Source organism: Melanerpes formicivorus, unplaced genomic scaffold, assembly GCF_026170545.1.
Source record: "Melanerpes formicivorus ecotype bairdi unplaced genomic scaffold, bMelFor1.0.p_v2 SCAF_1, whole genome shotgun sequence".
NCBI lineage: Eukaryota > Metazoa > Chordata > Aves > Piciformes > Picidae > Melanerpes > Melanerpes formicivorus.
Genome location: NW_027142353.1, coordinates 53,270,808 through 53,288,589, shown reverse-complemented (window position 1 = coordinate 53,288,589; position 17,782 = coordinate 53,270,808). Strand labels below are relative to the sequence as shown.

Below are 17,782 nucleotides of genomic sequence, written 5' to 3'. Positions count from 1 at the left end.
ATGTCAACTAGAAGTACTACTGAGATGAACAAAGGGACCAGCATATTTATCCTGTGTTACCAAATGTAGACATCTACCTGAACAGTTGGTTTGCATATGGGCAAAGGTTTGCAGCCCATGGAATGACACAGGCCCCTCCAGAGGGCAATGCAACCTATTGCCTTAGGTTTAGCCCAATTCCAGAGATCCTGATCCCTTACACTTATTTGTGAAGAGATTTTGCATGACCAGCTTAGGCTTAGATACCCATCTTCAAAGCTTAAGTTGGATGAAGTGAATCCTCTGATTTTGCTAAAAAGCACCGAATTCAGACACACTTAAAACCACTAGAGGGTCCACAGTTTTGATAATGGATAAATATTTGGATTAAAGAAATTGCTGTGTCTTTCTCAGAGTACATCTGAGAGCACAGGTCTGAAATACTGGTAATTCTTGGCTTTTGCACATGCCAGTGTTCATTAAAAGCTACAAAGAGCCATGCAAAACCCTTCAGATGAAACTAAGCTCCCCTGAGACTGAGGCAAATGAGCTATTTTTAATGTAAAAGGATGGCGTGCCAACGGAATAATATAGTTGCAACTACTTCCATGTTGTCAGGTCTGAAGCTCTTCCTAGATGTGTCTTCTGTGGAGAAAGACTACTTTCTGAATAAATCCAGGGACAAAGACAAAATGCACAAGATTCCAAGAGAATCATTTGTTTAAAGGCTATGAGTCCCCTAATATATGACACCTCTCACCAATTGTTACAGGCTCAAGCTAACTAAATAACGTGGCTGGGAATAATGTAAAAGGGTTTTATTTACTTTAGTGATTTGAAGCTTCCTGTGGAAATAGCTCCCAGGTTTCCTGATGGAAGATTTTGTTTATCTTTGCCAAGCACCATCAGGAATCTCAAAATAAAATGCGCTTAGTGACACTGGGAAACCAGGGAGATAAGGCAGAGCTGTTCCTGTTTCACCCTCTGTAATTGCAAACACACCCATGGCCCTGCTGTGTGCCAGCAAAACAGCCCAAAATGTAGGGAAAGGGGCAGGCTGGAAGGAAGGGGGCTACCACAGTTAACATTTGGCATGAAGGTGTCACAGATACTGGTTTTGTATCCGTGAGGAGAGAGTTTTCAGAAATCACCTTTCTATATCGCTTTTACATAAGGCTTACAGCTTCTTTTGTGCCCTGAAAAAAAGATTTGCTTGTAGAAATAAGTCAGTGTGGCAATACCCCCCAAAATGCCTTTCATCTGACAGAGGCTATAGGAAAGAAAAGCTACTCCAGAGCCCATGGACTTCATGTCCCACACCCTCAGGCACATCATATAGAATTGTACCACACTCAAACCTCCCAGAGACACAGGCACAAGTTGCACTTAAAGCTCATAAATAATGACATTTACAATAATTTAAGAGTGTGCTTGGTCTTACTGGGTTCTTGCTGATATATACTCTTGCACTTATTTCCTCATATCTACCTTTCCCAAAAGCCACCACCAAACTAGAGTTTCTAGCACAAGTTCTGCCCTTCTGCAACCTTCCCTGTGGTTTCTGCCTATAGAAAAGGCTCTTCACAGCACCACAGCTGCCTCTCTGAAGCACACACTTTGCCTTCATCTGCTCTTTGGAGTCCTTTTGGGCTTGTTCCATTTATAGATGGCAGTAGCTCCTCTTCCTACAGCAGATCACCTTCTCCTGCTTAAAACTTGTCCTAGACACTTACTTCTGTGTGCTTCGGGCTGGCTTCATATGGCGCCAGCAGATCCAACAGCGTAAGATAAACTAGCCCCAAACTGTCACACAAGTCCTGACGTATTGGTTTTGTACTCATCAGAAGGAAATACTTTGCAGTGTCCTGTTCACATCCTTCAAATCCATCAGCATTCAGAGCTCACATATTTTTATTCCCTCAGTGTGTTTTTCAGCAGATTCTGGACATGTTTGTTTCATTGACATGAAACACAGGCTGTTACCCAGCCGCAGCAGTTTGGTCTCAGCCTGATGGAGGGGAATTGTGATTACACCATGCAAGCCTGCCTGGTGAACTATGTGTGCAAAACAGATGAATGAACCTAACTTGATTTTTGCAAAGACAAAACAGCAGTAGTGTCTTCTATCAGTGCAACTGAGTGTCAGTGGATGATCAGGACTTTCCATGTCACAAAACTGAAATGCTCAGCTCCAGGAAGTCAAAGGACAAATACGTTTCAGCTTTACAACTCTATATAGCAAGTTTGCCACCAGCCAAGACATAAAAAATTTTCAAGTGATAATAAAGCTTGCCAGCCCTCTTTCTGAACATCAGCCAAGACAAGAATCTTCAAAGAAAAGTCATAATATTTTGCATCTTCTCATGCAAGCTTTGGTATTAAGGAGAAGGATTTCCTTCTATCCGCAACATCTAAGAATGTAAGATCTAAGCAGGGAAACCAACTCCTTCATGTCACTGCACTAAAACATTTGTAACTGCCATCAAAACATTGAGAGGAAGATTTGGATACAGCAAATGGGGCCCATCAAACTACAGCTTCATTTGGTTTCAGGATCTTCCATCCAGCACTTTGAAGACTGAGCTGCAAGAGCTAGAGAAGGTCAAATTCAGCATTTTCCACATCAAAAGAACAACAGCCTTAGAGAATGAGTTTCAGTGACTGCTCAAAGTTACATATGAAGTTCATAGTTTCATAGTTTCATTCAGGGTTGGAAGGGACCACAAGGATCATCTAGTTCCAACCCCCCTGCCATGGGCAGGGACACCCCACACTAGATCAGGCTGGCCAGAGCCTCATCCAGCCTGCTCTTAAACACCCCCAGGGACGGGGCCTCGACCACCTCCCTGGACAACCCATTCCAGGGTCTCACCACTCTCATGGTTCCCAATAAAGATGATAGTATGACACTACTGGCACAATCATTTATGGAGAGTTGTGTTGCTGTTTAACTTTCTGCCCAAATAGACATAATGTAAGGGTAAGGATGAAAACAAAACTATGATTTGAGAGTGGGGACAGCAGTCACCTTCGAGGTGGCATATATTCTTGTTACATCCATTAACAGAATGTGCAGATGTTCTTGCTTCTGTATTTTAACAAAAAACCTGCCTATGTGTCACTTATCTGTTTATACTTCTCATGCTCATTACTAAATTTCTATATTTATAGATAATTGGCACTTTCTAAATGTAGATGTGTGTTATGATATGAAGTTTTAACAGCTGTAGACACCCACAGGCAAGGCTTGCAAGAAGAAACTACCAAGGAGCACACAGTGGATGCTGCAAAAAGAAATGAGTGCTTGTAGGGGGTGACTCTCTGTCAAGTGGTACTGAAGTGACCATCTGCTGGCCTGACAGGGAGTCAAGAGAAAGATGCTGCCTTCCAGAAGCCAAGGTCCAAGATATTGCTGAGAGAGTGCATCAACTTGTCAAGAGAACAGACTACCATTCATTACTACTCCTTCATGTAGGCATAAATGGCCCTGCAAGTGGGAACCTGGGAAGAATCAAGAAAGATCACAAAGCCCTGGGGGTGCAATCAAAAAGTACGGGTGTCCTAGTTATCTTTTCTGCCATTTTACCAGTTAGAGGAAAGGGTGCAGTCAGAAGTAGGCATATAATGCACATTAACTTCTGGCTACATGGCTAATGCTATCATGAGTCAATTGGTCCTTATGGTGAGACTTCAATTACCCATATTTGTTGAAAAAACAATACAGCATCTCACATGTCCTCCAGCAAGATCCTGGGTTAATAGAGGAGTGCTTCATCTTATAAGTGTTAGATGTGTCAACCAGGAGTAAGGCAGTGCTGGGCTTGCTACTCACAAACCAGGAAAACTTGCTTTGTAATATCTTGGGTTAGTGATAGTCTTGGCTGCAGTGATCACCACCAGAGGGTGGTGGTAAATAGCTCCATCTCAATCTGGCAACCTGCTACAAGTGCGGTCCCTCCAGGGATCAAAATTGGACCCAGTGCTGTTTAATGTCTTCATAAATGGTCCGTATGGATGGAATCAAGTCTACTCTGAGGAATTTTGCTGATGATACTAAGTTGAGTTGGGAAGTGGGCACACAGGAAGAGAGAGACACTCTGCAGAAAGACCTGGATAGGCTGGAAGAGTGGGCTAACAAGAACCTTACGAAGTTAAACAAGAAATATTCAAGTCTAGAACCTGGGAAAATATAATCCAGGTGTGCATCACAGGTTGGAATATACCTGGCTAGGGAGTAGGTGTATGGAAAGGGACCTGGAGATTCCAGTGGACGACAACCTCAATATGAGTGAACTGCTGTGTTGTGGCAAAGCAAGCCAACAGGATGTTGGGTTGCATCAACAAGGGCATCACCAGCAGAGATAAAGAGTCATTATCCCACTCTACTCAGTGTTTGCCACATCTGGAATGCTGTGCTCAGTTTGGTCCCCACTACACAAAAAAACGTTGAGGACAGGCTGGATGGGGTCCAGAGAAGGGCCACAGAGATGATCAAAAGACTGGGAAGCCTGCCATGTGAGGTAAGGCTGAGAGAACTGGTTTTGTGTAGCCTTGAGAAAAGAAGATTCAGGGAAGACCTTCTCACCATGTTCCAGTATTTAAAGGGTGGCTACAAAAAAGTTGCAGTGTCTCTTTTCACAAAGAGTCATGTAGAGAAGATGATGGGTACAAGTTACTCCTGGGGAGATTCCAGATGGACAGAAGAGGAGAATTTTTCACAGTGAGATCAGCTATTGGAATAATCTTCCCAGGGAAGTGGTGAATTTCCCAACATTGGACACTTTCAGAATTCATCTGGACAGCGTGCTGGGGCATTTTGTCCATACCATACTTTTCCCAAGAGAGGCTGGACCTCGTGGTCCCTTCCAACCTGCTGTTCTATGATTCCATTACAACTAGTAAAAATATTCAAAAAATATAAGCTTTGGTCCACAAAATTGGGAAGGGGGGATATTTTTTTTTCAAAGAAGTTTTCTTCCTTCTTTTTTCTTAAAAAACCCCACCAAATTAGTGTGTGCCTACTCTCTTTTGATCTCTCTCAGTAGAGTACCAGAAAGAGTTTCACTAAAATCACTCACCAGAATCATAAGCAAGAGACTGACAACAACAACCAAAAAAAAAGGCCACCAAAACCAACAACCAACCAACCAAAAACCCCACAAAACAACCCAACAAACACATAAAAGAAAGGATGAAAATTATGTTCAAAGATATACCTTAAAATGATTTCCCCCTTTCAGCTCCCACATTATACTATTTGGATTAAAGCATCATAATATTTCAACCTTTTTGTATTTTCTCCATCTTTCTGAATGAATTACATTTCCTTAATGTCTTATCCTCAAAGTATTCATCAGCCTCTGTGCTCTGTGAACTGCCAGTTGGTAAACAGAGCCAAAATAAAATCTTTCACAGGAAAACAAGTCCTTTTGTAATGTCTGGCACACACAGGCATGATACTGCCTCATCATGTGGTAGTTATTCTCAAAAACTCATTGTGCTTTTTTTTTTTTGTGTGTCATTCCTGAAGGCAAACATTTAATAATTTGTTTCTAAAGCTTAAAACAGTAATGGAAAAATAGCTGGAAGCATACTCATACATGCAGCTAACACAACAAAGTCTTCTCAGTGACACAGCTCAAATGATATCCAAGGCTGTCTTTCTTCATAGAGGAAAGAAAACTCTGTAGTTTATTCCCTGCCACTTTTCTACCTGCAAGTTGCCATAGTCCCTTAGAGCTGTGAAGGGCTGCCCAGGTACTCCAGGCATCCCTTTTCTGCCACAGCTCAAATGACATCCAAGGCTCTTTCTTCATAGAGGAAACAAAACTCTGTAGTTTATTCCCTGCTGCTTTTCTACCTGCAAATTGCCATAGTCCCTTAGAGCTGTGAAGGGCTGCCCAGGTACTCCAGGCATCCCTTTTCTGCCACAGCTCAAATGACATCCAAGGCTGTCCTTCTTCATAGAGGGAACAAAACTTTGTAGTTTATTCCCTGCCACTTTTCTACCTGCAAGTTGCCATAGTCCATTAGAGCTGTGAAGGGCTGCCCAGGTACTCCAGGCATCCCTTCTCTGACACCACCCTGCCTACAGATGCTGGCACTGCTCTGGACACTGTATTACGCAACCTTCTGCTTGACAGTGGGATGAGGCTGTAGGCACCATCAATGTCACATATGAAAGTGACTTACTGGCCAGTAAAATTTCATGTAGAGGCTGATTTCAGAGACTAAGTGATTTCAAAGAGGTGATTACAGATTTGTACATTTGTGAGAAAGTTGTGTCACGCTGGATACTTGATGGAGAGATGAGTCATCCACCAAATTTGGTGTCCTTCTTAGAAATCCACACCTGCTACTGTGAAAAGTCATTCCAGGATCACCCCAAAGCATGCTATGAGTTTGCAGGTGCACACATTAAAATTCTCAAACTGTGGCATAGGATAAAGCCACAACAGCCTAACAGTTACACTCTCAGGACCAGGAAACACGTGGAGCTGTAGTGGTGACTGGTTCTTACCTGTTACAATAAAGCTGACGTTTCTTTCAGCTTTTCCCACTTTATTGGATGCCACACAGCTGTAGATTCCAGAAGATTTGGCTTCAGCTACAACAAGAGTGCTAGCAGTCTGCAAAGGAAAGAAGAAATTTAGCTTTCATTGACTCAGGAACTCAACTGAAACCTTCCCTTCCTTTTTTATTTCGATGGTCCCATGACCCACTCTTTCCATTCGTTCAGTGATGGGCACCACTGAGGCTATTTAAGGGAGATGTCGCCATGTACAGTTTTGGAAAGGATGGAAGAATAACAGGAAATAAGCTCCTTGGGTGACCTTTATATTATCAGAGTCATCATAACCAAAAATCTTTGAATGTGTCTTCAGGTTGATTTATCTCTTGCTGCAGAGGTAACGATAAGCTATAAAACATGAAGTGTGACACAGCGTGGTTCATCCAAGGAGATAAACAGCCTGTAGGAGAGCCAGACTGCGACGGGAATAGGGGAGGTGTGCCTCAGGCACTTGTGTAATGGTGGAGGGAAAGTATGTCTGTATGGCACTAAATGCATTTGGTTTCTCTGTCATTTTCTCACATATGTGTCAGGTGAGAAAGGACAGCAGTAAAAGAGATGTTTAGTCATCCCTTTTTGAACTATTTCCTCTTCTTGGACTTAATATTTCTACTAGCAAACAACAATATATTGGCTTTCTTTGTGTGTATCTTATCACCATCTTAAGAGGTTCACCATAAATATTTTCACAAAGTAATATGATTTGCAAGATAAGGCCTTGAGAGACTAGGAACTAACAGCATCTGATATGCCTTAAGAAGTATTAAACTCACAGTAATCATAAAAGTTATACCTTTATGGTGATGGAAAACCACGGTCTAATGGCTTGAGCACTAAATGAAAGAACAAAGTCATGCAGAAACAACTGAAGTATCATTCTGATATGGAGCTGGGACAAGGGGTATGCACACAGAGCCCAGCAATGGGACATACTGTCAGATGGAACTTGAGAGATTAATTTTCTGTATTTCCATCTTAGTTCTTCTGTAAAACAAGTTTTGGCTAGAGTTAGAGGCAGAGCTGGGATTGTGACAAAAGGAAATGGTGTGGCCACAGAATGCCATTGTTGGGAATTATTTGGATTGTCTGAAAACCTTTAAAATCATTTTTGTGCAACTAATACATTCTTTTAAGTCTGCCTGATTGCTAGAGTCCAGAGACGAGCACAAGAGGGTCACTAATAAATAAGGACCAGCTATCTACATTTCTAACCACTGAACATTTGCAATGCTTTTCTATCTCTTGACCAGAGACCTCATGGGTCTCACTGTACTCCTTGTTAAACCCCTAAATAATACAGATCTTCTGGTTTTCCAAAACATACTTTAGTACAAAGTATCTATGACTTTTCCTACTACTTGAGTGATCACATTGGATTCAAGTAATTGGATCTTGGGTTATTTCCTTTAGAAAACTGCCCTATGGCAGATTCAAGACTACAAATGATGCTAACAGCAGCTTCACCCTGTTAAGCTGTCTCAATGGTCAGCTACCTGTCTGCTAACAAACTACATCTCATTTCTAGCTAGAATTTTTCTAACCCACTTTTCAGTCTGTTCTGTGAGATGAAAGAGGTTCAAGTAATACCAGATGGATAATTACAACCTGCATTTAGCCCTTTGCTATATTCAGTAAGCTGACCTCTACAAATTCTTAATTACAAAATGTGGGTCCAGCCCTGCCAGTATTTTGTCCTTCCCTTTGAATTCCTTCCAGTGCTTAAACATAATTCTGTAAAGTGTGAACACAGTGCACAGCACCAGGAATCCTGCAGCTGTTTTATCAATACAGAGTCAGAATAAAAAGGAGTCCCACAACATCTGCCAGAGGCCTAATGTGGGTGGTTAAACACCACTTCTGCCATCCTAGACTTTCCATCACAAAATTAACCTTTGTGTTTTTTGTTGTTAGTTCACATTACCTCATAGCAACTTTGCCCACGTTGGAACAGTTACCTAAAATGCACAATGAAGGAGAATGAAGCTCCTGCTCTTTGACTTCATGGCATTGGTCTATTCTACTATACTCACAACCAGAGTATTTCTGAGCCTGAAAAATACATGTCAATTATTCTTCGGTCAATTACTCCAATGGCTTGGAAAGTTTCTCAGTAGTATCAAACTGTATTTTGTCCTGATGTAATCAGGTATTAGTTTTAATGCATAACTTTGTATCCTATGAGAGTTTTGCTGTTCCAACCCACTGCAATGTGATTATTACTTTGATTACAGTGAAGATGGCACATACAGTTACAGCAAAGCAACATGACTGCTGTTGCTGACCAGGGTGCTAAGAGATTAAGCCTTTTCTTGCATATTAAATGGATCCAGAGAACATTCCCCATTACTACAATTCAGTGGTTTAAACTGTTAGCTTTTCCCCACCATTATTTTGGTTTTGACCAACTTGCACTGTCCAAAATACTCCTCTAGCATGGGCGAAGGATCACTTCCAGCAGGCAACATCTACGCAGCTGAAGGTGTTTGGAGAGCAAGGGATATAAATGTCATGAGCAGGGGCCTTAGTGCCAGAGAGCAACCATTGGTATGTTTACTTGACTAAGACAGAGAAAGCCACAGTGTCCAGGAAAAAGCAAGACTGACTTTGCAACAGAACAGAGTATTTTAGAGACAACATGTCTCTGCATAAATCATTCAGCTTATAAATTAGTCATAAGGATAAGATAACATCTCTTTAAACAGTTTGTGAGCCCTCCAGTGGTGCAGTCTATGTTCTGCATTATGGATGCCAGCCAAAACCCACCAGAGATGCAGTGTGTACAAAACTAAGCCTGGCATGCTGCTCTTTATTGAGCAATTATGGCTATTTGAGATGAGCCTGTGCTGTATGATTTCTCTATGCAGCTATTGCTGCAAAAGGAGCAAGACATAAAGCTCTCACAGCCTTGGATCATCTATCTTTGCAACAGAATCTTTCAGGCCCTGGATTTACAACCACGTTCTATATAGAAATTCTAAACCCAGTTGCCGTGATCAGACATCAGAACAGGGCAAATCCTTTCTGGCATGCTCGGCATCTTGAGCATCAGCTGTCTGCAAAGCCCATTTACCATCAAAGCTTTAATCCTGGATTTCTCATGTCTGCAACCGTCACCTCAACTGAAGCACTGTGCTACCAGCTCATCTCAAAGCAGGGGCTAGAGAAGTAAATCTCACACTGCCGCTGCTTCTGCCAGAAAATAAGAGGCTAAAGCAGAAATCCTGAGAGATGGAAGATGCATTTACAGATTTGTTTGCAGTGAAAACTGATAAGGAAAACACTGGGAGAAAAAAGAGTGTAAAGCAACTGGCATGATCCCTGTGCTTGGAGCCAGGGTGGGGTTGTCTGTCCCCTGGAGGGTGTGCTTGAAATTCTCTTGTCTCAAAGTGTTGTAGATGGAAGATTCCCACTGCTCCAGCTGATGGCAGAGAAGCAAGAGGGTTCAGAAAAAGGTTGGAAACTTGAATCTTGTCTAACTCACAGAAGGCCTCTGCAGACACTGACATGAAGATGCTCCATTCAGAGGTTGGTGTCCTACCTTCTCAAAACAGCCAATACATTTAAAATGCAAAATGCTGCCCTTTCAACATTGAACAGATTAAGGCTATTCTGATAAACCTCGTTGATTCCATCCTGATTGTTCTTTTAAGAACATGTATTGGTTAATATAAATAAATACATACAGAAAAAGAGTATATGCTCTCCTTACCTCCTTCAATTTATCTTTGACTTAAAGGAGTATTATTTAGGAAGACAAATACTGAAATACTGGCAGCACACTACTGGATTGGTCTGCTTATGCCAAAGAGATGATCTGCATGCCTTACATGTTGGCATGCATCAGTGCAAGACACCTGCAACAACAAGCTTCATCTTCAGGACCACCACAGAAGAAACACCAAGCTATCTTCAGCAGCACAACGTGAATATGCAGAGGCAGGCAACCTCTTCCCTGCTGGGGTCAGACAGTCAAGTCACTGCTGTTTAGCAAGCAGAGCTGTTGTTTCCCTCTGCACATTGTGTTGTCCCATTCACGCAGCCCATGAGAATGAATGCAGCTGGCTGACTTGTGAGAAGATCATGCTACAGACAGCAATGGCATGGGCACCCCCTGCCCTATTCCCCAGCGCTGTAAGAAGAGTGAAACAGGGCTCAGTTTAGCCCTCCCTTGAGCACCAAGGGAGGGGATCAATTTCAGGAGCTGGAGAGAGCCACAGCTTGGAAGACACAGGTGCCAATTTCTGCCGGTTTTAATCTCACCAAGAGCTTGGCTCAGCTGGCACCTCCCAGTGATCTGCTTAGCAGTGTTGACAGAGATTCTAGTAGCACTTGGGAAGGCCCCAGGAGAAGTTATAACATGCTGAAAAAGAGGCAAGCTACACTCTTACTGCTATCTTTAGCCTCGTTTGCTAGTAAGATCAGATTGTCTGTCCATCTGTCTGCCAGTATCCTCTACTCCTCCATGTGCTCGGTAGTTTTTTAATTTATTACCCAATTTTAACCAAACTAGACAGAAAAAGATCAAAAGATCTCATGCATTTCATGAAAGTCAGCTGTTGGTAGAGGAGAAAGATTCAAATTACTGCTGTTGAATTGAGCTAAACAGCTTTCTTTTCTGCTTTTGGGTTCCAAACAGCAAATCAGCACAGATGTACTGGCCAGAGACCTGGTGTGTGCAGAGGCTGAGAACTGACTCAACACATGCTGCTTCATCTCATCAGTCCAAGAAGGGCAATGGCATCCTGGCCTGAATCAGGAACAGTGTGGCCAGCAGGAGCAGGGAAGTCATTCTGCCCCTGTACTCCGCACTGGTTAGGCCACACCTTGAGTACTGTGTCCAGTCCTCAATTTAAGAAGGACATTGAGATGCTTGAACATGTCCAGAGAAGGGCAACAAGGCTGGTGAGAGGTCTCAAACACAAGCCCTATGAGGAGAGGCTGAGGGAGATGGGGTTGCTTAGCCTGGAGAAGAGGAGGCTCAGAGGAGACCTTATTGCTGTCTACAACTACCTGAAGGGAGGTTGTAGCTAGGTGGGGGTTGATCTCTTCTCCCGGGCAATCATCACCAGAACAAGAGGACACAGTGTAAAGCTGCACCAGGAGAGGTTCAGGCTGGATGTTAGGAAGAAGTTCTTCACAGAAAGAGTGAATGGCCATTGGAATGGGCTGCCTGGGGAGGTAGTGAAGTCACCATCCCTGGAGATGTTCAAGAGGGGATTGGATGTAGCACTTGGTGCCATGGTTTAGTAGTCATGAGGTGTTTGGTGACAGGTTGGACTTGATGATCTTTGAGGTCTTTTTCAACCTCATTGATTCTATGATTTTATGCATGTTAGATGTTTAGGGCTTGGCACAGAACATGCAGGAGAGATTTTGCATGGTCACACTTTATCAGTCATGTTCAAGGACTGATCCTTCTGACTATCTAGTGCTCCAACTTTATGTTGAATGGTCACAGTTTTTAATACTGTGTACGGTTAGCACAGGTCAGGTTGACTATTCAGTGCCAGCCAAACCAGAGATGGAGAAAGGCAAGCCTACCTTTGGTCATGCAGAATCCTGTTACAGGGTCATTACTTTCCATTTTTCCTGGAGTCAAGTGGCTTTGTCACTCACAAGGGATGGGACCACTACAAACTTGTGTTAGTAAGGTGCTTATGCAGTGGAAAGCAAGTCCATACAGATATGTATGTAGATACACACACCCATATACATATGAATGACAAACCACAACTAATCTTTATATAAAGCTCCTGGAGCTCCTGGCACATTGTGACACAGACTCAGCTTCTGTGGAATATGTTATTGTCAGTGGGACACCAGCATTTGCTAGAAGCAGAAGGATGAGGCAGTCAGGGACCTTCTGTTCCCATACAGGTTCTCAAAAATGTGGGTCTAGTAGGCTATGTCCCCAAAATAAGGGAGTGTTGTCCCACTTACCTGAACTTTTCACTCTATTCAATTGCCCTACCTCCTGTCTACTGCCTCCTTTCCTGGGATTTATCACAGAACAGAATTACAGAATCATTATGGTTGAAAAAGACCTTTGAGATCATCATTCCAACTGTACCATGACCACTAAACTATATCCTGAAGCACCACATCTATGCAGTTCCTGAACATCTCCAGGGGTGGCAATGCCACAACCTCCCTGGGCAGCCTGTTCCAATACCTCACCACTCTTTCAGTAAAGAAATTTTTCCTTCTATCCAATCTAAACCTCCTCTGGCACATCCTGTCTCCTTGGCCAACACTTTCCACTCTCTCCTATATCTGAACTCATCTTCTTGCCACTCTTCTGTGCATTTTCCACACCCAGGATCTTTGTCCATTGCTCCTGCAGCTCCCTGTCACTTGTACTCCTGTACAAGAAGTACTGACTCCTGCACTCCTTGTCCTTTGTAGAATACAGAATACAGAATTAACCAGGTTGGAAAAGACCTTTGAGATCAGCAAGTCCAACCTATCACCCAACACCATCTCATCAACTAAACCATGGCATCAAGTGCCTCATCCAGTCCCCTCTTACACACCTCTAATGATGGTGACTCCACAACCTCCCTGGGCAGCCCATTCCAATGGCCAATCACTCTTTCTGTGAAGAATTTCTTCCTAACATTCAGCCTAAACCTCCCTTGACACAGCTTGAGACTGTCCCCTCTCATTCTGAGACAGGTTGTCTGGGAGAAGAGACCAACCCCCACCTGGCTACAACCTCCCTTCAGGTAGTTGTAGACAGCAATAAGGTCTCCCCTGAGCCTCCTCTTTTCCCGGCTAAGCAGCCCCAACTCCCTCAGTCTTTCCTCATAGGGCTTGGTCTCCAAACCTCATCAGCTTCATTGCCCTTCTCTGGACACATTCAGCAACTCAACATTGTTCCTAAACTGAGGGGCCCACAACTGGACACGGGACTCAAGGTGTGGCCTAACCAGTGCTGAGTACAGGGGCAGAATGACCTCCCTGCTCCTGCTGGCCACACCATTCCTGATACAGGCCAGGATGCCATTGGTTTTCTTGGCCACCTGGGCACACTGCTGGCTCATGTTCAGCCTACTGTCAACCAGCACCCGCAGGTCCCTTTCTGCCTGGCCACTCTCCAGCCACTCTGACCCCAGCCTGTAGCACTGCATGGGGTTGTTGTGGCCAATGTGCAGAACTCAGCACTTGGATGTGTTAAATCTCATGCCGTTGGACTCTGCCCATCTGTCCAGCCTGTCGAGGTCCCTCTGCAGAGCTCTCCTACCCTCCAGCAGATCAACACCTGCCCCCAGCTTGGTGTCATCTGCAAATTTACTGATGACTGACTCAATGCCCTCATCCAGATCATTGATGAAGATATTGAAGAGAATGGGGCCCAGCACTGATCCCTGGGGCACACCACTAGTGACTGGCTGCCAGCTGGATGTGGCACCATTCACCACCACTCTCTGGGTTTGGCCCTCCAGCCAGTTCCTAACCCAGCACAGAGTGCTGCTGTCCAAGCCAGGGGCTGACAGCTTGGCCAGGAGTTTGCTGGGGCTCGGTGTCAAAGGCCTTGCTGAAGTCCAGGTAGACTACATCCACAGGCCTCCCCACATCCACCAAGCGGGTCACCTGCTTGTAGAAGGAGATCAGATTGGTCAGCTGGCTGGGCCTGGTCCCTTGGCCATCCTGTAAGTGCTGTGTGATTGCACTCAAGATGACCTGTTCCATGATCTTGCCTGGCAATGAGGTCAGGCTGACAGGTCTGGAATTCCCTGGTTCCTCCTTCCAGCCCTTCTTGCGGATGGGCATCACATTGGCCAGCTTCCAGTTGTCTGGGACCTCTCCAGTGAGCCAGGACTGGTGGTAAAGGATGGAGAGTGGCTTGGCCAGCTCATCTTCCAGCTGTCTCAGCACCCTAGGATGGATCCCATCCAGTTCCATGGACTTGTGGGGATCCAAGCAGCTAAGCAGGTCTCTAACTGCTTCCTCCGAGATCACAGGGGAAATATACTGCTCCCTGCCTCCATCTGCCCGCTCAGGAGGCCAGTTGTCTGGAAGACAACCTATCTTGCTGTTAAAAATTGTGGCAAAGAAAGTGTTAAGTACCTCTGCCTTTTCCTCATCTTTTGTTACTATGTTCCCCTCCGTATCCACCAAGGAGTGGAGCTTCTCCTTGCCCCTCCTTTTGCCATTGATATATTTATAGAAGGATTTTTTGTTGTCCTTCACAGCAGAGGCCAGTCTAAGCTCTAAGTGGGCTTTTGCCTCTCTAATTTTTTTCCTACATGACCTGGCAACATCCTTGAACATTTTATGGGTAACCTCACCTTCCTTCCAAAGATGATACACCCTCTTTTTTCTCCTTAATTCATTCAGAAGTTCATTGCCCATCCAGGCTGGCCATCTGCCCCAGCGGCTCATCTTCCAGCACATTGGCACAGCCTGTTCCTGCGCCTTCAACCAGTTCTTCCTTGAAGTATGTCCAGCCCTCCTGGACCCCTTTGTTTTCAAGGGCTGTTTCCCAAGGAACCTTCTGAGTTAGTTTCCTTGAGTAACCTGAAATCCACCCTCTGTAAGTCCAGAGTGAAAATTTTGTTGCTGCCCCTCTTAGCTTGACTGTGTATTGAACACTCAATTATTTCATGGTCACTGGACCCCAGACAGCCTCCAACCACCGCATCTCCCACCAGCCCTTCTCTGTTTGTAAAAAGAAGGTCAAGTAAAGCCTCACCCTTGGTAGGCTCACACAGCAGCTGTGATAAGAGACTATCCTCCATACACTCTAAGAACCTTCTAGACTGCCTTCTCTTTGCTGTGTTAAGTTCCCAGCAGATAACTGGCAGGTTAAAATTGCCATAAGAAGAAGGTCTGGTGATCTTGAGACAGTCTCTAGCTGCTTATGAAATAATTCATCAACCTCTTCATCCTGGTTGGGTGGTCTATAACAGACTCCAACCAGGACATCACCCAAGTTAGCCTTCCCTCTAATTCTCACCCATAGGCACTCAACTTGATCATCCTTAATCTCTAGTTCCATGGCATCTAGAGCCTCCGTGACATATAGGGTTACCCCTCCACCCCTTCTCCCTCACCTGTCTCTCCTGGAGAGCCTGTAGCCATCAATTACAGTGCTCCAGTCATGTGAGTCGTCCCACCATGTTTCTGTGATGGCAACTACATCATAACTTTCCTGCTGTAACAAGGCTTCCAGCTCTTCTTGTTTGTTACCCATACTGCGTGCATTAGTGTACATACACCTCAGCTGGGCTGCTGGTTTCATTCCTGACTCCAGCTTACCACCCTCAGACTCCTGTCTGTGGGGACTGGTTTCAGCCCCTTCCCCCTTCAAATCTAATTTAAAGCCCTGTCAATGAGTCCTGCCAACTCCCTTCCTAAAACCCTTTTCCCTCTGTGGGATAGGCTATTCTCATGCGCTAGGATCTTTCTCCCCCTCTGGGACATATATGCTCCATCTGCTGCTAGTAGACCCTTGTATTCCTGTACAAGAAGTACTGACTCCTTTCAAAGCTGTTGATAAACCATTGTGCCTGCACACATGGGAGAGAACACGTGCCTGATGTGTATGCAGTGATACCAATGAATATAGCAGCTCTTTGGACCTCGTTGTTGCAGACCATTCACAGACTGACAATTTAAAAAAGTATTGATCATACTAGTACTACTACTACTAATAATCAGTATTAGTCCCAAGTTATACATAGCAGTTAACCTTGGCTGGGAACACTGAGAAGTGATGGCTTTAAGCAGCTGAATGACAGGGCAGTGTCTGCGATCTGTTTACATGATAAGCCTAAGAATAGCCCAGCTTTGTAGGAAGTCACTGAAATGTCCAACAGAATGAGAATGAAAACTTCGGGTGGGGGAATCAAATCCCTTCAAGAGTTGTCTCGTGATTAAGTATTACAGCTTATGTTACAAAGTTCTTCCATTATACCACTCAAGTTTCTCAATGTCTGTTTGGAAAGGCTTCAGCGGAAATGTTGCTAAAACACTGTCATGCTTTCTCTGTCACCAGAAGAATAATGTAGCATAGGCTTCCTGCATTACTTTAACCAGACAGACAGAGAGTCTGAGGGTTTTCTAACTTTAAAGATATACTTGGGGCCACCTTGATAACCACAGACAAACAAACAAACAATCAACATACCACAGCAGAAAAGCCAAACTGGAGGAACTTGAATGATGCACATACAGGAAGGAAACAGAAGGAACTGGTACAATGCCTTTAAGCAAGGTGGAAAAAGCTATCTTGATGGCTAAAAAAACTCCTTTTGACTATTTCTTGTTCATCTTTTTCCTTGATTACAATAATCTTATCCTGTGTTCACCCCCATTTCTCCTTTCCTACCAAACCAAATATTCTGTTTATTTAAGTTTCTTCATCCATTTCCTACTGTTCTGTCTCCTACATCTTTGTTGCCTTCATTGAGCTTTGAGACTGTTTTTACCAAGCTTGCTATGCTTGGATGTGGAACTGAGGTAGACACTGTTTAGACAGCAGGACTCTGTTGATGTTGAAGTGCCTCAGAGGGCTGTTTGTAGCTGTTTGCAGCAGCAGAACTGCTCACAGTAGCAGTACATCAGAGCCAGATGCTTGTGATGACATGCTGCATTCAGTAAGTTCAGTGCTATTAAGTTTTACAATAGCCCAGCAGAAAGGCTTTGTCTGAACTGTGACTCTGAGTTTGCTCTAGAAGACCAAGAATGACTCTTGGACTGCAGAGACTGAAAATCTATAGACTCCATGGAAAAACAAGAAAAAAATCCTGCATGCTCATGCAATTCATGGCTTGGCTGGGAACCCAGGATTAGAGAGCATTTTCTACTCACAACAGGAATTCAGCTGTGCTTGAAAAGCTACAGAAGAGCAGCAGAAATCAAGAAATCTTAGGAAAGCCGTCCATAAGCTGAGCAAAGAGATTGTTTCATTGACCTCCCATGTGCTGTAGGCACCAGGAAGAGCAAAGCAATGAAAGGCAGACCTTTCTTAGTTTAACTAAATTGCCTTGCAAGGAGAACCACTAAGTTTCCCTGCAAAACTTTCCATGTAACACATGCAGAGACCATTCCTTGGTTCATTTCTGGGCATATTTTTTACAAAGGGCTACCTGCCAAAGACTTCAAACAAAACCTGCAGTTCTGCTGCAAGGACCCATTATTAGCATCTTCCTCCAGGGAGGAATTTATTTGCTGTTGACTGGAACTTGCTTTGACATTTCAGCCACTCCTCTTCCGCTGTCTCCAAAA

The 17,782-nt window shown here is 44.0% G+C and overlaps 1 protein-coding gene across 4 annotated transcripts in view; it reads right to left on the bottom strand.

Moving 5' to 3' along the window:
- Positions 1 to 17,782, bottom strand: part of FLT1 (fms related receptor tyrosine kinase 1) — a 128,460-nt gene that overhangs the window by 48,825 nt on the left and 61,853 nt on the right. For all 4 annotated transcript variants that reach the window (XM_068143393.1, XM_068143411.1, XM_068143402.1 and 1 more), the window contains exon 12: positions 6,500 to 6,608. In XM_068143393.1, coding sequence (XP_067999494.1) covers positions 6,500 to 6,608 — 109 coding nt within the window. The remainder of the gene's footprint in view (positions 1 to 6,499; positions 6,609 to 17,782) is intronic.